The sequence below is a fragment of the Danio rerio genome, chromosome 4, assembly GCF_049306965.1.
Source record: "Danio rerio strain Tuebingen ecotype United States chromosome 4, GRCz12tu, whole genome shotgun sequence".
NCBI classification, from domain to species: domain Eukaryota; kingdom Metazoa; phylum Chordata; class Actinopteri; order Cypriniformes; family Danionidae; genus Danio; species Danio rerio.
The window spans coordinates 42,721,437-42,746,282 of record NC_133179.1 but is presented as its reverse complement, the minus strand read 5'-3'; the positions used below and the strand labels follow the sequence as shown (position 1 = coordinate 42,746,282).

General features: G+C 36.0%; 1 protein-coding gene and 5 non-coding genes across 6 annotated transcripts; 4 read left to right on the top strand and 2 right to left on the bottom strand.

Annotated features, from left to right (window-relative positions):
- The first annotated feature begins 5,188 nt into the window (after positions 1-5,188).
- On the top strand, positions 5,189-11,892 carry znf1102 (zinc finger protein 1102). The gene is made up of 3 exons (XM_017355523.4): positions 5,189-5,242; positions 5,805-5,986; positions 10,218-11,892. Exons 2-3 carry the CDS (start codon positions 5,902-5,904, stop codon positions 11,105-11,107), a joined length of 975 nt encoding a protein of 324 aa, XP_017211012.3. The 5' UTR covers positions 5,189-5,242; positions 5,805-5,901; the 3' UTR covers positions 11,108-11,892.
- An 8,236-nt stretch (positions 11,893-20,128) lies between these two features.
- On the top strand, positions 20,129-20,201 carry trnav-aac (transfer RNA valine (anticodon AAC)). The gene has a single exon. It is a non-coding gene; the product is annotated as a tRNA-Val (tRNA).
- A 1,251-nt stretch (positions 20,202-21,452) lies between these two features.
- On the bottom strand, positions 21,453-21,535 carry trnal-cag (transfer RNA leucine (anticodon CAG)). Its single transcript has one exon. It is a non-coding gene; the product is annotated as a tRNA-Leu (tRNA).
- A 1,329-nt stretch (positions 21,536-22,864) lies between these two features.
- trnav-aac (transfer RNA valine (anticodon AAC)) lies at positions 22,865-22,937 on the top strand. Its single transcript has one exon. It is a non-coding gene; the product is annotated as a tRNA-Val (tRNA).
- A 106-nt stretch (positions 22,938-23,043) lies between these two features.
- trnav-uac (transfer RNA valine (anticodon UAC)) lies at positions 23,044-23,116 on the top strand. Its single transcript has one exon. It is a non-coding gene; the product is annotated as a tRNA-Val (tRNA).
- A 1,083-nt stretch (positions 23,117-24,199) lies between these two features.
- trnal-cag (transfer RNA leucine (anticodon CAG)) lies at positions 24,200-24,282 on the bottom strand. The gene has a single exon. It is a non-coding gene; the product is annotated as a tRNA-Leu (tRNA).
- Positions 24,283-24,846: the final 564 nt, after the last annotated feature.

Genomic DNA, 24,846 nt, shown 5'->3' with positions numbered 1-24,846 from the left:
AATATCTGTTACATTTCCGAAAAAATACCAGCAGCTGTGGTTGCCAGAATCTTTCTGTGAAAAACATGGAATACTTATGTAACTGTATAAATTTACAAAAAAATGACCATATTTCATGAACTAATACAATGTTCAGTTTACAAAATCATAGCTTAGTGCAAAAAAATGTAAAGTCTTTAGATGCAATAATGTTTTCATGTGTGATTGCAAGTAGCAAACAGATTTTGACAGCATTAGTAACTACACAGTTACCTTTAAACAAAAGAAGATGCAGCATAACATCAAATACTCTCAGTTCATCTTGGACTTGAACAGAGTCGCTATTATCCTCCACAATGGTGACACAAAAACCGTTTTGCTGTTTTTCTTTTTTTTTTTTTCATTTTTTGATTTTACGTAAAAATACCAGCAGCTGTGGTTGCCAGTAATCTGCTGTTTTTAACATTCATAAATTCAGTTTACAGAATATTTCTGTTAAAAGCACATTCAACAGTCTGTATTTTTTAATCAAACTCACACTGCAAATTTTAGATTTGGTAGATTTAACTACCTTAGAGTTAAAATTAACACTCCCTCAGTGTTTATATGGGAACCACTATAAGTGTTAAAATAACACTTTTGAAAGTGTTAAAATTTTTAACACTCATAGAGTGTTAATTTGCAAACTCTTAGTGTGTAAAATATCTGTTAAATGTATGTCAAAATACTGGCAGCAGTGGTTGCCAGTAATCTGCTGTTTTCAACATTTTACATTCGTAAATTCAGATCCAGAATATTTCTGTTAAAAATACATCCCATAGTCTGTATTTTTCATTCGAACACACGTAAGCCCTAAATTCCAGAGCAAAATCCTAACTAGTGTCCTCACTACAGAGGGCTGAACACTCAGACAGTGATGAAGTTAATGAGACAATTAAGTGTCTAATTAAAGGAGGATTGAGAATTATTGATGAACAACTGTTAACAAGCAGAATCACTGAAGGACAGAAAAACACAAGCCAAAACCAAAGATGAAATCAACTGAGAAAAAAAAAACTCTAAATAAAATAATAATCAATAAAAATAAAACAAATTACACAATAAAAATGTTTATTTTTCAACATCTTTAAAAAACTCATCACATTAAACAACTTATCATGGAGCTTCACCTATTACTGACCTTTGATTTTATTTCTGTCATGTGAACAAAAGCTCTTAATGAAATTTCTGTTGTTCATTTGAAGTCACCATGATGGAGGACAGAGTCTGCTTTAGTCAGGCTCTTCAACTTCTTGCTATAAATGTCTTTTATTTTGGCTGCTACAGTTAGTGTTAATTACACTATTTATACATATAGCATGGAAAGCTGAAAGAAAATTAAAGTCTGAAGAGATTATTTATGATATCATAGCCATCCTTTCCTTCTTGTTTTCTAATTCAGTATCATAGTAGTTATGTGTGAGAAATAAATAATATACATAAATGAAACCACTGAAGCCCCAGTAATTAATGACTTTAAAACAGATTTAAAAACTCCATTTACAATGAGAATGTTTAATCTATGGCAGAACTTAAAAACACCCAGACATCAACAATTAGTCTTTGAATCTCAATGATGGTGACAAACAAAAAAATAAAAATCAAGTAAAAAAAACACCACTGAAATATCACCTCCCAAAAACAACACAAAATAAAGGAAAAGAAAGAGATTGTAAGAACATAAAGCTGCATAGTTTATTCATGCTGCAATGCATGCTGGGAGCTTTGTACTATGCTGGCACCCAGCATGCATTGCGGCATGAACTATGCAGCTTTCTTTTTTTTAGCAACCACAGTTGAGGTTCATATCCTGATTCTTGATGTCTGTGTGTCATAAAGAGCAAGCTGGAGCTTGAATGTTTAGTGCATGACACTCTAATTATTAATTGCATCCTAATATTTTGTTGAATCTTCTATGAAGAGCAGCAGACTGCCAGTAGTATTGTCCCATGCAGTTTTAAAACATCTATATTTGCATATCTTTATGAATCAACTTATTAAACACCTGAAATTATATCTATAACAATTAAGCACAAACAGTATAGTTTCTCTTGATCTTTCTTGCTATAGCTGATGAGTTTTAGAAACACAGCTATAACAGTCAGAGACACATTAGAATATAAGAGTAAAGCTTCAAGAGCTCAAATAAGCAGCCTCTGATCTCTATGATGGTGAGGTCAAATGAAATATTTTTAATAAAAAAAATATAAACTTCTGTTCATTGTCATATATTCTTACAGAAATGAAGTCAAACTGTAATCAGTGAAGCTGCTTATGCTATTATTTAATGGAGTTGTTTAATCCTCTGTTTTAATTCAGTTGGTTTGGTGTGAGGCTGTGTCTGTAGTTTTATTTCTTCCATCAATTTCTTATTCCTTCAGTGATTGTGCTTGTTAACAGCAGGTGTTCAACAGCAGGTGTCTGAATTCACTTATTTGTGGTCATTCACTCTGTCTAGTGGACTAAACTGACTAATTTAAGGGCCAGGTGAATAAGGGTGTGGTGAGATTTCAGACACTCTGATTAGTTTCTCAAATACAAGGGTTTTCTACAAAGGTAGATACATGTTACTCTGTGTGACAAGGAGGCAAATCAGCTTCTAACGCCGAGAGGGTTATTTTACCTTTATCTAACTCTAGAATTTTAACACTTTACTCTGAATTACCACAACACTTGAAATTTAACACCAATGAATTTGCTGTGTACTGTTATTACACCATAGTGAAAAAAGAAGTCTGAGAAGTGTTGTAATTGGTGTAGGTGGAGCAGGTTAATCACATTAAAAGTTCTACATTGTGTAGATATGAAAGTGAACTCTTGTCATTGAATTATTCTGTATAAACTGCCTATACAATAATTTTACTAGTGATGTAATTATTTTCAAATTATAAATATTTAGATGCATCACAGTATGTGATAGCTTTACTGTGTTGAAAGGAAAAGGTTTTGTCACAGGGTATCGTATATATGCTTTTGTGAATGTCTGCATATTTGTATGCATAAACACAAGTAATAAATAGAGAGAAAAAAATCTTTAATACATACCAGGTGAGTAAGAGGCTTTCGGGAAAGCTGAGCTGCTCACACATGTTCTGTTCAACTAAAAAACGAAGGAAAGGAAACAAAATTGGCACAGAAACAAGTTACATTTTGATAGTTACAATTTATAAACATAAAGTGTTTACAGTCTTCCAGAAGCCAGTAATGAGCTGCATTTGCTTTAAGATAAATAAAGGACTCTAAACTCACATAAAGAACAAGTTCAGTAATAAATAAATGACTAAAACTCTGCTAATAGTTAGCTCATGTCAATATATTGACTGAACTTAACACAAATAAAACCTCAATGTGAAGTTTATAAATTGTTTCTTTCAACGAATGATAATATATCACAGTATAATAGTATACATCTTCTATAACTATTATATAAGTGAATGTAGTTGTGTGTATTGAGACATCGGTATGGATTGAGTTTTCAATGCTCATTTGCATCTTTACACAAAGACTTCAGCCAAGCAACTCTGAGAAACTTCTACAAAAACAACACATAACTCTTGCATTACCTTTTAACCAGGCCTGGGGAAATTTTTTTTAAATGTGTTTCAAATCAAAATACCTCAACATACCTGTATCAACATTAACTACAAAATGCAGCAGCCACAATAAAAAAAAAGCTTCAATTAATAGTCCTATAAAACAACAGCAACAAAACAAATGAAGATGGCTAAAGTCAACTTATTTTCCCAATACAACATTTTTCCTTTAAAAACTGGTTTGTAAAGCAACTGAACCTCTCATCCTCCACAGTAATGTGTCTCCCAGACCCAGACGTCGGCTCTGCATTAGTTAACCACCAGAGGCCGACAAAGCACTTCATAAGCACTTTATCTCTCGTTCCCATAAAAAGAATCCGGCAACAAATTTGGTTTAGAATAAGTTTTTTCGCGTGCATAATAAATTAAACAAACGCGACATACATGTTTATTGCGTCGGTCGGTCCAGCTTTAAATAGCCTTCATTTAATGCATTAAAACTGACCCAAATGCATACAATATATGATTTCAATTCATTATAATATAATTTTATTTTTAATAATGAAAACTTTTTCCCCCCGGTGTAAACTGCTGTTTGCTTTTTTATTGTGGCTTTTTCTAAAACATTTTTTCCCAGTGCAAGTTAAAATCAAGTTCTGTATTTCGGCTGTTTAAGGTCTCCCTTTGCATTGAACTTTGAACTTTTTACATTCAGAGATGTTGTTTATGTTCACACAGCTACATTACACATCAACTAAAGTTTCAAATATGATATTGCAGTGGACCACCCATTTAACTATAAAATGCAGCAGCCAAAATAAAAAAGCTTCCATCAAAAGTCAACTTATTTTCCCAATACATCTTTATTTCTCTTTAAAGCTATGGTTCGTATAGCTGCTAAACTTCCCATCCTCTGCAGTAATGTGTTTTGAGTCTTCACTGTTGCCCACTGCTCATTTGCATCTTTATACCAGCATTAATGGGGGCCAATTGAGTATTAACCAATCACATGCCAGATCAAGTAGCTCAGCAGGGTTGTATCTATATATTCTGCGTTCTTAACAGAAACTTCATTGGCTTATTTAGCTATAAGAGAACAACTTTGGAGGACAAACTACGATTTTTGATTCCTACATTGAGATTATTACCAACAACAACATACAAAAAAAAAAAAAAAAAAAAACGACTGAGGCCATTTCTCATCCCACTTCTTCATTGAAGACTGGAAAGGTGAGTTGCACATTCTGAATTTACACTCAAATAATATCTGAATGCTGACATTATAAAATGTAAAATCTAAACATGTGCATGCATTGTTCAACAGTGTATTAAGTTTTTCAGTCATTTTTAAAAGCTTTTTTACAACTATTTGGTTATGTGTTTGTTTGTTTGGTTTGGTTATAAATATTGATTTTATCCTGACAAATGGACTGTAGCCCAAATAAGTTTCAACCTATTACGTATATAAATTTATATAAAAATTTGATGTTTCCCCATTCATTACAAATACAAAACAAAAAGCAGATAAATTATAAAGTGGAAAATGAGGGAGAAATGTATCGATAAGTCATGACTCATAATTAAGAGTGAGTAGGGGGAAAAAGCTAAACAAAAAAAGACTTTTATTGTGGCATGGTGGTGTGACGTCATAAGGCTGCGCCGCTCCCACACTGTGATTCAACTGGAGAAAGGTTTGTTTTAAAGCTTGTACACAGATGTAAACCAACTGATTAAAATTTCAGTGTGTTCATTTAATGTTAGATGTACCTGCAGTTGACAATATTATTTTAACCCTTTATACAAAGAACTACTATTTTACTCACTGTAAGGTCTATTGTTTGAATAAGATAGGATAAACTTTATTTGTCCCGAGAGGAAATTCTTGTCTTGTGCAAATAAGTGCTACAACGTTGCTGTAAGCAGACAATAAAATAAATCAAACAAACTAAACAATTAAGAACATACCTAAAAAAAGATTGAATAAAGCAACAGTAAAGTGTGTGATAAGTGTTTTAGTGAAGGTTTAATTTATTAAATAGCATGATGTCACTCTATTCCAAGTATACATCAATAAAATTCTAGTTCTAGAATTTCTAGTTCTAGAGTTCTAGTTTACATCGGCTGATTTGTGGCTTTTGTTGCTTGCTCAGACTTACATAATTTCTGTTTGTTAATGACTCATATAAAAAAAACTGTTGAAGCAAGTGTTGAAATTATCTTGTTTTTGTTCAGTGTTTTATTTATTTTAAACAGGACATTTTTATTGTTTTTTTAATTTTAAGCAGGATAAAGTGTCCAAACGCAGAGAAAAACTCCTGCTGAAGCGACTGATCTTCACACTGTTATAAAGATGGCGTTTATTAAAGAGGAGAGTGAAGATGTGAAGATTAAAGAAACATTCACAGTCAAACAGGAAGATCTGCAGGAACAAACAGGTTGGTTTTCATCCTCAAACACCAACTCAGTCATATGATCCTCATTCAGATATATTTTAATTATAAGAATACTAAATTAAATCCATCTTGCAGCCCTGAGTGTGCTGCCTAGTTCTCCTAAATGCACGTAAGCACTCATTGAAAGACAGGAATGAGTTTCTTTTGTCACTTGTTCTCGTGTCTTTTGTCATTATTTCAAGTATTATTAGTCTCCCATTTTCTCTTCCTTCTTAAGGTTATTGCTTTTTCTTGTTCTACTACTGTTTGTAAAGCTTCCTTGAACACTGGCACTATATAAAATAAACAAAAACCATAAATTAAAAGCGTTTAACTGAGCTGACGATATTTGACCTTCAGTATTCTCACAGTGTTGCAGTGATAGTGTTAGCTTAGTACTTTCCACTTGCATATGTCCCATTGATCCCAATTCCCCTTTTTTAATTAACCTCATGGGATTAAACTTGTTTCTAGTTGTTACTAGTTCTCACAGATAGTATCTGAATTAGAATTAAATCATTATCATAATAACTAATTACCAGGGCTATTGTGTTTAAACAGGGTTTCCACGGAGTCTTAAAATGTCTTAAATTCCAAAATCAAATTTTTAGGCCTTAAAAGTCTTAAATTTACTAATATTGTGTTGTAGGTCTTAAATCTTTTTTAAACAAGTCTTCATTTGTTCATATTGTGTTAACCAGTCTGGCCAAAACCTATACAATCACCAACAATCCATCTCAATAAAACTTTAAACTTTTTTTATTCAAAAAGGTCATTTTAACTCTATTTATCATAATGGATTAAGTATTTTCCTCACAATAACATTTGTTTAAACGTGCTCCATGTATTTACTGCTGAGGACATCGACCTGGACAGATTGTTGTGCATAGATTTAATTTGTTATAGTTTTTAAAACATTTGTAAATTTTTTTATTTTATTTTAAAGAAAGTTTATTTTGGAAAAAACGTGTGTGGATACAAGTAGAGCTTGCTTTTTTACACATTTAAAATCTTTTACTAAGAAATATCCAAAATAATAATATAATATTTTTTTTTATTATAATATATTTTTTGATAGGACAAATATAAAATCTGGGCCATTTGAAAAATTCTTTAGTCTTTTATGAGTCTAAAATTTCATTCATAATGGTCATAAAAGTCTTAAATTTAACTTGGTGAAACCTGCAGAAACCCTGGTTTAAGGTATGTCAGAAAACATGGATGCCCCAATTTTAAACACGCTGAATGAAATTGACACTAAAATAATTAATCTTTATAAAACATTGTACAGTATTCTGAACTATATGATGTGATGGGACGATGTGAGACAAAACAAACAAATAATAGTGGAACAATAACGTTTAGCTATACCAGTGGCGGATTTAGGCATGGGTAATGTGGGCGATCGCCCAGGGTGGGATTTTCCTGGGGGCGGCAAAAAAAAAGTCCCCTAGTGAAAGCATTTAGATACAATTACTTTATGCAAATGTATTCATTAAGAGTGGCAATCTCAAAATAAAGACATTAGGGGCCATTTACATTTGGCATTTTTTGCACGTGCGAGTTTGTTATTCTCAATGTGCAACTGAAACATCGCTTGTGAAAGCAAACTGATGCATGCGTACAGAAAACCAGCAACTCACACATGCTCCTGTGTGAATCCCGATTGTTTGCATGAACGCTGAAAAAATAAGAGTCGCTCATGCGCCATGAAACCAAATTAACAGCCTTTTGTGCAGAAGTGTCGGCACACAGCGAGTTTTGCAAAGTTTATGTAAAGTGTATGTAATTTAATGATGGTGTTACTTTCACTAAGCATGGCTATAAAGCAGAAAGGAGGGATAAAGAGTCAGGGAGGTAGGACAGGTCTAAAGGTCTAAGACAAAAGATAATTTGGTAACACTTTACAATAACTACACACTATAAACCATTTATTATGCATTAGCAAATACTGAATTCATTATTTGTTTAGCATTATCTGTTTAGCATTAACTCTAAATTAATAAGCGTTATTAAACAGTTTATAACTGCAGCTACATATGCTGTATTCCTGACTTACAACCACATTTATAATGTGCTTAATTGTACTTTCATACTTTGTTAAGGATTAATTTCCTATTACTAAATTAAGTATGGGGAGTTAAGCGCAATGTTTATGATAAGTGGGGCGGAGTGTGCCAGAATCACGGTGGCAGAAGGTCAGATGATTGTCAGACCATTGGGAAATGTCCTTATGTCTCCCTATGGCCAGTTCGCCCTTGAGTTTTACTGTTTTCTATTGTTTATTATTCCTGGTCATTTCTCCAATAATTGTAAGTTCTAAAACAATAGCATATGAGATCAGGTCACTGCTATGATATGATTGACAATTTATGTATGTCACTGTTTGTCATTGTGCTCTGTTTATTCTGAGAGCTGAGGCTGAGTATTTGTAGAGCTTTTAACTCTTGAAATGATTAACTCCGCGTCATTCTAACACTGGATAAACAGAATCCTGTATTATCAGTAATCTCGTTCCACACTGCTCATGCTATACCTGGTGTTCATTAATAGACGTTTCACATTCGCAAACCCCGGCTTAACATTGTAATTTGTAAATTTATGTTGTTTTCCCTCTTCTAAACGCACACTGATATTTATTAATCTTCTTTTTTTTTTTTAAATCCACACCAATCGATCATTAATCATTTGTTCCATTGTTTTGCAAAGGCAACTGGTAAGTGCTATTGGACGATAATTATTTAAATGGTCTTTTCCTGGTTTAGGTATTGGTATAATAATAGCTTCTTTCTAAAAGGCTAGTATTTCTCCTAATTTGCAGATATTGTTAACCCGACAAGATGCAGAAATGCCATCTAAAAAGATGACCTACTGTTTGTCCAGTCAGGGACATTGAGTACTCTTTGCCATCTTATACGATTAGAATCTTTTGTACGAGATGGTTTTATTAAAAAGAACACATACAAGCAGTTTTTTTTTTTTTTTTTTTTTTATCCGGAAAAGGCCTTTGACACTACCAGAAAGTATGGTATTTTAAAAGATTTACACGAGATGGGTGTTTGAGGAAATTTGCCTAATTTTATTGCAATTTTTTTTTTTCAATAGAGTTTTTCGTGTGCGTATGAAAACTATATTATCTGAATATATGAGCATATATAGCATATATGAGAATCAGGAGTGCCCCAAGAAAGTATACTATCAGTAACACTATTTAGTATTAAAATTAATAATATTGTAAATGTTAATGGGAATAATATATTTCGTAGTTTATATGTATATTATTTATGTATTTGTTATAAAGGGAAAAATATGTATACAATTAAGAGACAAATTTAAATATGTATAAATAAAATATATGACTGGTCAGTTTTAAATTTTTTAATTTTTCTAAATAAAAAAAAAACTGTATGCATGCATTTTTGTTTTTTAAGATCTATGCATTTAGATCAGGAGCTTTTTTTAGATAGAGAAACTATACAAGTTGTGAAAAAGGTAAAGTTCCTAGGAATGAGTTTTGACAATAAGTAGTGTTTTATTTCTCATATTAAAGTATTACGAAATAGATGTTTTAAAACAATTAATGTATGAACTTAATCTTAGAAAGGTAAAATAAATAAATAAATTAGGACCTCTGTAATGAAATCCAAGACTTTATATAATAATTCAAGGCTATTAAAGCCTTAATTTAAGATTATCAAATTTAAGACTTTTTCAATGCTTTTAATTGTACTCTGATTAGGTTTTGCATAAAAATACTTGTGCTTGACGCATTTGTTTCAGATTGTTATTTGCCTATTACATTCTAAATGATGTAAATTCTAGTACATTATTTTTAACTGTACCTTTACTGTATCCTCTGATGCGTTTAGGTTTCGCCGCAAAATTAGATTTTGCTGTACAACGCGCAATGCGGACCTAAAGAACCTGACTAATATTCTACCGGAACCATGCCAGCAGAGTTTGTGCATAGTCCATAAACTATAACTTCTATGTTAAGCGGCTTTGAAACAATTTACTTGGTAAAAGCACTAGATAAATAAAGACGAATTGAATTGAATCAGCTTAAATGTGTACACGTTAATGGACCAAACACAATATGATCTGATTTATTTTACATTTAACTTGCATCAAAATTACAGTGTGTGTAGCCAATGTTTCCAGTGTCTTTTCACTTTTCAGCTTTTGATGAGAGTTTTTAAGATTTAATGAAAACTGTTTTATTTATTTATTTCAGACTTAATTGAAGAGAATGAGGAGAGTAAAGAGGAGGAACATCATGTCAAAATTGAGGAAAAAACTCATTCACAGACTGATGGTAGTTTGAAAAGGGGAGACAAGAACCGTTTCATCTGCACTCAGTGTGGAAAGAGTTTTGGAAGAAAATACAATCTTAAGATTCACATGAAAATACACACTGGAGAGAAACCATTCACATGCACTCAGTGTGGGAAGAGTTTCAGCCAAAAATCAAACCTTAATCTACACATTATGATCCACACTGGAGAGAAACCATTCACATGCACTCATTGTGGGAAGAGTTTCAACCACTTATCACACCTTAATCAACACATGAGGATCCACACTGGAGAGAAACCATTCACATGCACTCAGTGTGGGAAGAGTTTCAGCCAATCATCACACCTTAACTGTCACATGAAAATACACACTGGAGAGAAACCATTCACATGCACTCAGTGTGGAAAGAGTTTCAGGCAGTCATCATCCCTTACTCTACACATGATGATCCACACTCGAGAGAAACCATTCACATGCTCTCAGTGTGGGAAGAGTTACAGCCAATCATCATACCTTAATGATCACATGATGATCCACACTGGAGAGAAACCATTCCCATGCACTCAGTGTGGAAAGAGTTTTAACAGCTCATCAAACCTTTATAAACACATGAGGAACCACACTGGAGAGAAACCATTCTCATGCACTCAGTGTGGGAAGAGTTTCAACCACTTATCAAACCTTCATCGACACATGAGGATCCACACTGGAGAGAAACCATTCACATGCCCTCAGTGTGGGAAAAGTTTCAGCCAATCTTCACACCTTAATCAACACATGATGATCCACACTGGAGAGAAACCATTCATGTCTAATCATCTTGTTTAATCCCACCCCTTTTCGCAGCGGCGTACAACAGAATTTCGCATACTCAATAGTGATAGGAAGTTCGGATCATTTTACTGACTCAGATCTTTGAGTCTCGTTCATCAAGATGAACAAATCTTTTTTCGAGTCATTTCGTTCATTTGGTAAAATTTGACAAAATATTATTAAAATGTTACGAATTGCTTTCAAACACATCTACAACTAGCCCAAAAGGTTGATCACTCGACAAATAAGTCATAAATAGAATATTTTAAGAAGAAGAAAATAATTCAATGTTTACCTGCTCTTTTGTCAATAGGTATTGTTGTCTGTTTGCTCAGCTCACCTCTTCATGTCTTCAAATGTCAGTGGCTCATTCACGTTACACTGACAGTCACATATAGTCTTAACCAAAGTACACAAGTCCGAGCCGATAGGAGATATGATAATTAGTTCACCTTTCGAGTCTTCTGGGCCGTCGAACCTTTTATCTTCTGGGCCCGGTTTTTCAAAAGTAATCCACTATGATTTTGGATAAAGGATTGGATCAAATCTTGAAAATGGGTTTTTCAAAAAAAAAAAAAAAAACGGATTACATAATCGGATTAGATCACGTAATCTAATCTTGGTTTTGATCTGGATCAAACCTTTAGTTTGGGTTTTTCAGACCTTTTTTGTAGGATTTGGATCACTTTGATCCAAAAAACCTGGATTAAACTGATCCCATCAGAGGGGTGGATTTAGCGTGGATTTCATGCCAAAAATGTAATGAAAACCTAAAATATTCAACTATTAAAACTATATTTGGATCATGCAGTATCTTACGAGATATACTATTTATTCATAAGGTTTTATTTTATTTGTTCATCTGTCAGGCTATAGTGATTATAGGCTTTAACGTATTTAGCCTTTCAGTATAGGCATACAGCAAAGTAGAAAGAGTTTCGCCTCATAAAATAATCCCCCAAACAGCTGTCAAAATTTACCAAAAACAATACATTTTATTGTTACTAATTGATATATATATATATATATATATATATATATATATATATATATATATATATATATATATATATATACACATCACAATGGAAAATATTTTTGTGTTTAGAATATTTATTAGTGATGCATGCAATGATTACAGAATAACAAAAAAAAATGCAAAGAATGGCAATGCCTGATTTTTTAAATCCCTTTCAACAATTGCAAAAAGAGACAGAAGTTTAGCTTCAACTGGCAAAAGAACAACTGACTCTGACCAAACTGCAGTAAATCAAGACCACACTTGAGATCTGCCTCCTAAAGAATACGCTCAGACAAGCTGCTCCCTCCACATTAGATGAGGAAGTCTGACATTATTGTGGAGGTTTCAACATTGTCTTTTTTTTTTATTCAATACATCTATATTTGAAACTTATTATAAATATCCTCAATGTACAGTGTTGTAGATCTCAGATGAGCAGACCGCTGGAAGAGGATGGGGTGGGGTTTTTCCTGCTTTTATTATTTATTATTATAAATATTTTATTATTTATAAAATTTTCTTAGTTTTCATTTCAAATAAAAATAAAGTTATATTTACCCAACACTGGCTATTCTACTTGTTGCTCTTTACACAGGCCTATCTATCCATCTACATTGTGATTGAGCAGTGGTAATCCAGATTTAGTGATCCTGAAAAGTTCCTATCTGGATCAAAATGATCCAATCCAATGTTGCTTTGAAAAACTGGCTCAAAAAGTAAGCTGGATTACGTGATCACAGATTGCAAAAACAGGATTACTAAACCCGGATTAATTTTATCCGGATTAAACCTTTTGAAAAACCAGGCCCTGGTTCTTGAGTCGTTCGTTCATTACGTGACAGAATGACTCAAACTTGAGGACTTGAGAGGTGAACAGATCAATTCTTTTTCTGGCTCTAAATGCATATGATTGGCGAGGCTTTAGTCTTTCATGTGGACTCGACTCGATAGAGGACTCAAAAAATGAACTGATCTTGTCTCGCACTACACAACGTGCGCATGAGCGAATTAATTAATCTTTTAGTTCATCCGAGTCATTCATTCTTTTCACATAATGTGAAAGAAAGCATAAAAGATGAATTATTTAATAAATCAAATTGTCTTTATGAATAGTTTTGTAACATATGATGCTGCAGGGATAGGACACTTAAACACTGTTTAATTGTTGTTTATTGTTTTATTATTATTATTATTATTATTATTATACCAGAAAAGCTTTTATAACAAATCAGATTACAATCACAACACTACAATAATCAAAAGAAAAACAATAATGCACATCAAGCTAGGCTTTTTAATAAATAAAAAGAAGTAAGCTTTAAATTAAATTACACGTTTGTGCCATAAAAGCTTTATATCAAATATGGCAACTCTTCCCAATAGATGTCCTTATGAAACAGCATTTTAAGTGAAAGATAATACATATAAAAAATACAAAAGCCACAGAGCCTAATGAGCTTAACAACTTGACTTGAGAATAGAACAGTCCATTTTTAAAAAATTAAATTAAATTAAAATAAGCTTTAAAACAACATTGTGTGGCTTTACTTGTTGGACTTGGCTTAAGGTTTGTTAGCATTCAAAAACACAAGCTCTGAACTTTTGATAGGCTGAGTCTGTTTCATCTTGTGTCATTAGTTTTTGGTCGCAGGATAAAAGATGCTAAATGAGTAAATGCAAATGCAATCTTTCTTTATACAAATATTAGACCAATACATAAAGTCTGCATAGAAAAACATTATTAAACAAAAAATGGAGTATAAATGAACAAACTACAAATCACTTGTAATTGTAGAATTTAATTAATCTATCGCCTAGCTTAGTGTATGTTTTCTGATAGCAAGCCAGCAAATAGACAAATCAATATATTTATAGAGATATAAACCACATTTCCAGTAGAAAAAAGGTAAGAATAACTTAGTGACAATAGGACAGAACTTTTTTTATTTCTTAGAAAATGCTTTTTAGGTACACATTGTTTGATGATTTTATGAAAAGTTTAAAATATGATCATATGATGCAACAAAAATTCAGTTTTAAATAAATATTATTGACTGAGGTTCTCGTTGCAGTGTACAGGAGAACTACAGTTTAAGATTAGATTTGCACATAATAATGGAAGGATGGCTATATCTCTCCATAATATTAAAATCTGCAAACTGTTATGGAACTCCACACGAGACAAGACCATGAGAATGGTCAGTCACTAAAACAATAAACTTTCTAATGTGAGAAGAAGATCAGCTAGGAAACCAGTTGTTCAGGTTGTCTCGATCGTGCATCCTGAGCCCCCCTCTTTGCCCTGGACTTTACCTTCTCCACCAGAGCAGCTCACTCACATTCCACACAGAATGTTTAAATTCTTAATATGGTGTATCTTGTGGCTTTATATTCATGTTTGGTGTGATTTTAAATGTCTCTGTGTGATTGATAAAGAGGTCTTAATTTCACTGTAATATTTTACAATCTCCCTCTCAGTTAATTTGGGTTTTGACTTTGGAAAGATCTTTGCCAGATGCTCCACTCCAGGCAAAATGGTCTTCGCATCAACTCATGACCAGGCAAGAGTCTTGGTGAAGCTTTTATTGTCTTGAATTTATGATGATTTGAGTATTTAGGCAAACGGTGCAGAAGTGTCCATGTGATCCTGTATACAGGATACTCCATTGCAGGTTGTGAGTCTCTGAGCTCTGCATCAGGACTTATATGCTGCAATGTATTTCTACATGGTCAGGTATTCCTCTTTAACTCTTAAATGTATCTTTGAGTAATTGATGTTGTACAATCTTGATTGGCTTATTTTGTTTAATTATGTGAACTGCAATGGAAAATCTTTGCCTGACAAATAAATGTCAAATTCTTGTTTGACTCTAATATCTCCTGAAATCATTTAAATCTAGTAGACTGTTTAGGCTGATGTTTCCGCAGCCTACAACCAGGATTAGTCATCCATTCAGGCGCAATGGATGGAGCATGGGCACAGCATTAGAGACCTGTTGATTTCTGACAATCACTGATGATAATCTAGGGGTATGATATAATCTAGGGGCTAAATCAAACTTTCTTTAAGTATGTGCAAGCATGGGGCGGCCTATTATTACTTAAAGGAAATTAGCTTATCTGCTAAGAATCGGAACTGGCGAAGATGTGTCCGTGAGCAGATGAAACTGGCCAGCATACTGACTCTAAGCGACTTTGAGTAAACTATTAAACATTAATGGAATATAAGGATTTATTAGATTAATCAATCTAAATTAGACCTAATCACAACCTATAAGGTAATCAGCTTGAATTAGATGAATCTAAATCTAAAATTATTATAAATTGGAGTCAAGGTAAAATTCAGAGCTAGAAACAAATTAAAATAAATTTTAACGAACAAAAATATTTCTTTTCACATGTGCTAAAAGGTTTACAAGCATTTAACCTTCACCCATGCTGTTAGTTCCGTCATGGGACTAATAGAAGGACCCTTACCTCTGTGTGTATTTATAGAGTTTATAACCATAACAGTTCTACAGTTTCTTCTATTTTACTTGTTGATTTCTATTTTATTTCTATTTTATTTAAATAGTGTATTTATTTTGTTAAAGAGCCCATATTATGGTTTTTTGAAAATGCCCTTCCATGTAGTGTGTAACAGCTCTAAGTGAAGTGAAATATCCAGCTAAGGCTTAAATCCGTAAGTGTACAGTGTTTAAAACTGTTGATTCGTCTATAAAAGAGTCGACACATAGTGCTTCTAATGAGTCGTCTTGATAACGGGTCATTAGGTGTTTTGTGATGTTGTATCTACGAAACACAAGTAGTTGTGTGCGCAAACCTGGGAGATTTGAAACCTGCGGCCTCGCCCACTAACACAAAAAAACAGCCACACACACACACGCGCGCCAGTCGAATGTGACGTCACAACGTGCTGATGGATATTATTGAGTCTCTACCCAAAGATCGGTTTAAGTGCTTCTGGAAACTACATGCTTTAGACTGGGTGTATATTACATGCTTAATAATCAATTTTTAGACTGTGTGTAGGCCTATTCTTATTTAAAATAAAATTATTTTATGATTATATTATTTAAAAAATAATATTCTTTATAATTACATCCAGTTCCCCTAAAACTTTGCTTAAATACCATATACATTTATTAAATAAATAAAACCAAAAAGTAAATAACTGTTTAGTCTGACAAGTTTTCTGGACATAGCAAATTTCATCACAACACCAACTAACTTTTCTCAATCACACACACACACACACACACACGTGTACACACTCTAACTAACACACTCACTCTTGTACATGCTCTCTCACACACACCTACATTCTATCTCAATTCAATCAGAAATACTTTTTTAACATGACTGTAAATGATACAATGTTGCCGACACAAACACATAGACATCTCACAGACACATGTACATGCTCTCACTTACAAATATAAGCCCTCCCTCTCACACACACACACACACACACACACACACACACTTCTTCATGCTCTCTCATAAACATGTACTGGCTCTCTCTCTTACACACACTACTACATGCTGTCTTTCACTCACACACACACACACATATGTGTTATACACACATATATAATGATACTTATGATACTAATTTCTATTATTTTATGTGCTCATTAGGCTTTCGATAGGTGGTTGCATTATTATTATTTGGTCATGAAGGTATTAATTGTTTTAAATAGTTTTTAGCTAATAATGTTTGTGATGTCATACATGCTACAAAAGGCTTTTGAAGCTGACAAGACGTGGAGCAACCATGACCAGAGCGTTCCAGAGAGAAGGTGTCTCTCAAAATGCAGTGGCCCAGCTCGCTGCAATTGCAGAGCTGTACTTTGCTAACAGGGACCAATTTAACAGAATCAGCTTCACACCAGGAAAATTAACAGAGTTCGCTCAAAAGGGTTGAGAGCTAATTTTTGGAGACTTTTGCATAAAGGTTGTATCAATGAAAAAGAAGGGTTCACTTTTGTCTTTTTATCTGAATAAGTAATTAGAGTAGATTTGCTATCTCACTTATTGTTAAGTCCATATTTATTGTATGTTTCTTTGTTCAATAATGCTCCTGTTTACTGTTGCTAAAATGTAGAAGCAAAAACCTACAGCACAATAAGCTTAGCTTATACAGTTGAAGTCAGAATTATTAGCCCCCTTTTGATTTTTTTTCCCCTTTTTTAAATATTTCCCAAATAATGTTTAACAGAGCAAGGAAATTTTCACAGCATGTCTGATAATATTTTTTCTTCTGGAGAAAGTATTATTTGTTTTATTATGGCAAGAATAAAAGCAGGTTAAAAAGTTTTTAAAGCCATTTTTGGGACAAAATTTTTAGCCTCTTTAAGCTATTTTTTTCGATAGTCTTCAGCACAAACCATTATTATACAATAACTTGCCTAATTACCCTAACCTGCCTAGTTCACCCTATTAACTTAGTTAAGCCTTTAAATGTCACTTTAAGCTGTATAGAAGTGTCTTGAAGAATATCAAGTAAAATATTATTTACTGTCATTATGGCAAAGATAAAATAAATAAGTTATTAGAAATGGGTTTTTAAAACTATTATGCTTGGAAATGTGCTGAAACAATCTCCCCTCCATTAAACAGAAATTGGGGGAAAAAAATAAACAGGGGCACTAATAATACAGGGGGGCTAATAATTCTGACTTTAACTGTAATGCCAAAGGAAAAAAAAAATATTGACATCGGATGAAAATTTTTAAAATTCTGACTAAATTAATTAATTTTCAGCTTAATCCCTTTATTAATCTGGGGTTGCCACAATGGAATGAACCACCAGCTTATCCTGCAACATCCATGTTTTACACAGCAGATGCCCTTCCAGCTGCAATGCACCACTGGGAAACATCCAAGCACACACATATTTGAGCCTACTCAATTTACCTGTACCACATGTCTTTGGACTTGTGGAGGGAACCGGAGCACCCAGAGGACACCCACGCGAACACAGGGAGAACATGCAAACTCCACACAGAAATCCCACCTGACCTAGCTGAGGCTCGAACCAACGACCTTCTTACTGTGAGGTGAACATTCTACCCTCTGCGGCACCACATTGCCCGCCATTTGAATTGTTTTTCTAAAAGTAGTTTTTTTTTCAGCCTACTGTTTGAAAGATAATGAAAAAAATATTTGCCACAAAAAAAGTTTAATTGCAGAGCTGAGACTTAAAAAAATATTCATTTTAGAAAAAAAAAATGTATATGGTGGCTGCATGGTGGTGCAGTGGGTAGCATGTTTGCCTCACAGCAAGGAGGTCACTAGTTTGAGCCTTGGCTGGGTCAGTTGGTGTTTCTGTGCTGATCATCTCCCGATGTTTGTGTGGGTTTCCTCTGGGTGCTCTGGTTTCCCTGACAAGTCCAAAAACATGTGGTACAGGGGAATTGGGTAGGCTAATTTGTATGTAGTGTGTGAATGAGTGTATATGGTTGTTTTCCAGTGATGGGTTGCAGCTGGAAGGGCATCTGCTGCATAAAACATATGCTGAATATGTTGGTAGTTCATTCTGCTTTGGCGACCCCTGATTAATAAAGGGACTAAGCTGAAAAAAATGAATGAATAAATGTTATATGGCAATTAAAGGTTTTGCATCTGAACTCTTCAAACGTAACAATTGTTTTTAGTTGTCCTGAAGTAAATGTTTTCCTCAGCTTAATTATCTGGGCTGTTTATTTATTTTTTTGACAGCAATACATTAAAAGCAGTTGGACGAACTAATGACTCTGGTATTTATTTTTCTGTTCTTGTATGTGTGGTGCTGTTGTGTGTCTTCAAATACTTGCATCAGTGTTGCTACTACCTGTCTGTTGACTATCTGCTGAACATTTACAGAATAGTAACCATGCTGTCTGTGATGTTGGCTCCTTACAGTCATTCACCAGCATTTCTTAATTTTTCACTTCATATTGATGGGCCTAGTGTGACAACAGATGAGCAGATAAATGTAACTTAAAGTAAACTAACTGTCTACTGAAAGTTGGGTTAAATGTAACGAATAGTTAGTTGAAGACTTTTGCAAATGCATGCATGAAATTTTTACCTAACCCTAACTTTATATTTGTTTAAAGTTCATTTTAAATTATGTTGTGTTGCTTCTTATAGGCATCTGAATGTTTACTAAAAGTCTATTGATAAACTGATTAACAACTACATGCAGACAATGACAACAAAAAATCTTGATGGTAAATTTTCTGAAAACTTGTTTAAGATTTGTTGCATATCTACTAATACACTGTAATACACTACAACCTAATTTGGTAGCATGTAACTTATCAAAAGTTTAATAAATGTTTAGGATTTGTTGCATATCTACTAATACTCTGTTGAACATCTGTTGAAGATTTGTTACATATCTACTGATAGATTGTTGACCATCTAGAACTTATTTTGGTAACACAACTTACTAAAAGTTTAATAAATGTTTACGTGTTGTAAAAATTGTAATGATTGCCTAAGAACATTTAAAAGACAATCTACAGATACTACCCAGATGAGAGTAAACAGATAAGAACTTGAAAAGTAACTTATGGTCAACAGACTATCTAAAGGGGGACCATCAAAATAAAGTGTTACCATTAAGAGAAGATTGTATCCTGGCACAAACATAGAAGATGGAACAAGGTTTGTAAAAAACAGATTTCCAGAAGGGATGGTCTTCTTACCATACAGTACCAAAATCGAGACGGCTGAAGGGCCACAGCACTTTAGAGTCATGCACACCAATCAGGTAAAAACCTGTCGACTACGCATGAGCTCAGACCATGTGATGAAGGAATGCCCAGAATTCAGGTGCTTCAAATGTGACGAAAGGGGACATTTCGCTAGGACCTGTACAGCTGTGTTGGGCCCGGATTGTAAATTGGCCCTAATACCTGCAGGGAGCTTGTCACGCTAAGTTGGCTTTATCCGCTTGATTGACAAACGCGTACACCTTGTTTTATCCTTGCATGCCTAAGTTCGCTGGGGAAAGCACTTGTGGGGTTTCTGTAGTGTAGTGGTCATCACGTTCGCCTAACACGCGAAAGGTCCTCGGTTCGAAACCGAGCAGAAACAGTGCTCTTCTTTTGGCGAGAAAATAATAGCATCCACTGCCGCACCAGCAATGATCGTCAACAGGCACCCAATCAAAAAGGGTTATCTGCTAGTTGTACTTCTGAAGGTTTCCATAGTGTAGTGGTTATCACGTTCGCCTTACACGCGAAAGGTCCCCAGGTGGAAACAACCTCTGTCTTTTACGACAATTGTCAAATCAGGCTTCTGTTGAGTATTGATGTTCACTGAAAACATTCTTTCTGCAGAGCGTTGTGAGGCTAGAAGTTTGAATTCAACTCAGTGTTTACCTCCCCTCGCAGTGTCGCAAACTTGCGTAGAATCTGATTTCTTTTAGCTTTGTGTTATGCATGAGCAGGTGGCCAGTGCGTTTGCTGGCCCTCCACGATGCGGACCGTACAAGACAGCTCTATAAAAAAAGACTACAAATACTTGAAGCACCACTGGCCTATTGGTTTCCGTAGTGTAGTGTTTATCATGTTTGCATTACACGCTAAAGGTCTCCTGTTCGAAACTGGGCCGAAGCATACAATTAGTGGACACTTTTGTTCAAAGCGACATACAATAGTGGAGGTATTTAGCGATTCAACAAGACGAGGCAATGCATACGAAAAAGGGCTATGTATTCCAAGTAATTTGTTTGTGCTCAGGGAATTTAGTGCTGGAGTAGGAGTGTCGTTTTCTTTAGAGAGAGGGATATTCACCGGGGTTCATGTGTACTCTGAAGAGATGGGTGTTAGCTGTCGTTTGAAGGAGACCAGTGTATCCGTAATCCGAGTGGGAATGGCAAAGTGATTCCACCAGCGTAGAACATTGAATGAAAACATTGTGGAAAGTGACTTTCAGTCTCTCTGCGATGGCACCACAAGACAGTGCTCTCACCCTAACCGGAGGCTCCTGTGGTTATCACGATGGCTTTACAAGCGGAGGGTCTCCTGTTAGAAACTGAGCGGAAACATTCAGATTTGCTTTTACGCGCATTCTCAATTGGCTCTCTGCTCACTGGATGATGCACGATACAAGGTCGTGGATCTGTCAAATGTCATGACTTGACGTTGTACGAGGATTTGACGAAAAACTGCCCTGCAAACCTTAAAAATCAACACCATCCCAGGACAATTCTTTTGATCCCCTTTCGGTGCACTTGCATTAAAGCCCGTGTGATGCGGTGCTTTGTCAGTGTTACTGTATCATTCGGACATGGTGGCAGGGAGTTAAAGACTTCAGCGAGAGCACATAGCCACAGGCTCGGTTTGTCAGAAGTGGGATTCGAACCCACGCCTCCAGGGGAGACTGCGACCTGAACGCAGCGCCTTAGACCACTCGGCCATCCTGACATGCAAGTTTGGCAGGAGCTGTCTCCTGGGAGCCACACCGCACTACCGTGACATGGAATCTGGTGTTTCACAGCTTGCCCAGCTCCAGCTGTCCACCTCATTGGCGCAGCAGGCAGCTAAGCTGTGCTCGGCTCCTGGGGCTGCGCCTAGTTTCAATAGCCAACACTAGACAGCTGTCATTGCTTACGACCACACCACCCTGAGGGTGCTATAGAGCAAACAGGAAGTGAGTTGGCAGCAGTGAGGAGAGAAAGGCTCTCCCCATTTTGCTTGTCTACCTTTTTGTTTATTGACCTTGAGTGGTTTGTTTGTTTGTTTTATTTTTGTCTTTAAAAACCACCTAACAGCAGCATTTTGCTGACTGAAGGGTGGTTATGTTGTGTTTTTTATTTTTAATCATGGACAGATTACCCGGCAACGACACGGAAATGGAGGGACTTGCACGAAAGGATAAAGAAAATGGGCTGGATAATAGACGAAGAGATAAAAAAAATGGACTTGACAGCAGACAAAGAGATAAATAAAATGAAGAGCCCGGCCAACGAAGAGGTGAAAAAGGTAAGGATAAGCAAGAGATACAAAGAAGAGTGTGCACAAAGGAAGCAACAGTAACTGTAGAAGTAGAAAATGTAAAAGATGCAAGAAGGTTTGATATAATCAAAGCAGTCACGGAGCTGATTGGAGAAGGAAGAATTCTGGCGGTGAGACCCAAACAAACAAGGGAGTATGAAGTAACAATGGAGACTGAAGATGACACCGAAATTTTAATAGACAATGGAATGACAATTAAAGGAGTGAAATCTGAAGTACGGAGGTTACAAAACAGAGACTATGTTGTTTCGTTCAAGCATCTGCCTGTTTACCTAGCTGATGAAGAAATTTTAAGCAAGCTAGAGGGATGGGGAGTTTTCCCCATGTCTAAAACTAAAAGAAGTCTGTATCCAGGCACAAGCATAGAAGATGGAACAAGGTTTGTAAAAAACAGATTTCCAGAAGAGACGGTCTCCCTACCATACAGTACCAAAATCGAGACGGTTGAAGGGGCACAGCACTTTAGAGTCATGCACACCAATCAGGTAAAAACCTGTCGACTACGCAAGAGCTCAGACCATGTGATGAAGGAATGCCCAGAATTCAGGTGCTTCAAATGTGACGAAAGGGGACATTTCGCTAGGACCTGTACAGCTGTGTTGGGCCCGGATTGTAAATTGGCCCTAATACCTGCAGGGAGCTTGTCACGCTGAGTTGGCTTTATCCGCTTGATTAACAAACGCGTACACCTTGTTTTATCCTTGCACGCCTAACTTCGCTGGAGAAAGCGCTTCTGGGGTTTCTGTAGTGTAGTGGTCATCACGTTCGCCTAACACGCGAAAGGTCCTCGGTTCGAAACCGAGCAGAAACAGTGCTCTTCTTTTGGCGAGAAAATAATAGCATCCACTGCCGCACCAGCAATGATCGTCAACAGGCATCCAATCAAAAAGGGTTATCTGCTAGTTGTATTTCTGAAGGTTTCCATAGTGTAGTAGTTATCACGTTCGCCTTACACGCGAAAGGTCCCCAGTTCGAAACTGGGTGGAAACAACCTCTGGCTTTTACGACAATTGTCAAATCAGGCTTCTGTTGAGTACTGAAGTTCACTGAAAACATTCTTTCTGCAGAGCGTTGTGAGGCTAGAAGTTTGAATTCAACTCAGTGTTTACCTCCCCTCGCGTTGTCGCAAACTTGCGTAGAATCTAATTTCTTTTAGCTTTGTGTTGTGCATGAGCAGGTGGCCAGTGCGTTTGCTGGCCCTCCACGATGCGGACCGTACAAGACAGCTCTATAAAAAAAGACTATAAATACTTGAAGCACCACTGGCCTATTGGTTTCCGTAGTGTAGTGTTTATCATGTTTGCATTACACGCTAAAGGTCTCCTGTTCGAAACTGGGCCGAAGCATACAATTAGTGGACACTTTTGTTCAAAGCGACATACAATAGTGGAGGTATTTAGCAATTCAACAAGACGAGGCAATGCAAACGAAAAAGGGCTATATATTCCAAGTAATTTGTTTGTGCTCAGGTGATTTAGTGCTGGAGTAGGAGTGTCGTTTTCTTTAGAGAGAGGGATATTCACCGGGGTTCGGGTGTACTCTGAAGAGATGGGTGTTAGCTGTCGTTTGAAGGAGACCAGTGTATCCGTAATCCGAGTGGGAATGGCAAAGTGATTCCACCAGCGTAGAACATTGAATGAAAACATTGTGGAAAGTGACTTTCAGTCTCTCTGCGATGGCACCACAAGACAGTGCTCTCACCCTAACCGGAGGCTCCTGTGGTTATCACGATGGCTTTACAAGCGGAGGGTCTCCTGTTAGAAACTGAGCGGAAACATTCAGATTTGCTTTTACGCGCATTCTCAATTGGCTCTCTGCTCACTGGATGATGCACGATACAAGGTCGTGGATCTGTCAAATGTCATGACTTGACGTTGTACGAGGATTTGACGAAAAACTGCCCTGCAAACCTTAAAAATCAACACCATCCCAGGACAATTCTTTTGATCCCCTTTCGGTGCACTTGCATTAAAGCCCGCGTGATGCGGTGCTTTGTCAGTGTTACTGTATCATTCGGACATGGTGGCAGGGAGTTAAAGACTTCAGCCAGAGCACATAGCCACAGGCTCGGTTTGTCAGAAGTGGGATTCGAACCCACGCCTCCAGGGGAGACTGCGACCTGAACGCAGCACCATAGACCGCTCGGCCATCCTGACATGCAAGTTTGGCAGGAGCTGTCTCCTGGGAGCCACACCGCACTACCGTGACATGGAATCTGGTGTTTCACAGCTTGCCCAGCTCCAGCTGTCCACCTCATTGGCGCAGCAGGCAGCTAAGCTGTGCTCGGCTCCTGGGGCTGCGCCTAGTTTCAATAGCCAACACTTGACAGCTGTCATTGCTTACGACCACACCACCCTGAGGGTGCTATAGAGCAAACAGGAAGTGAGTTGGCAGCAGTGAGAAGAGAAAGGCTCTCCCCATTTTGCTTGTCTACCTTTTTGTTTATTGACCTTGAGTGGTTTGTTTGTTTGTTTTATTTTTGTCTTTAAAAACCACCTAACAGCAGCATTTTGCTGACTGTAGGGTGGTTATGTTGTGTTTTTTTTTTTAATCATAGACAGATTACCCGGCAACGACACGGTAATGGAGGGACTTGCACGAAAGGATAAAGAAAATGGGCTGGATAATAGACGAAGAGATAAAAAAATGGACTTGACAGCAGACAAAGAGATAAATAAAATGAAGAGCCCGGCCAACGAAGAGGTGAAAAAGGTAAGGGT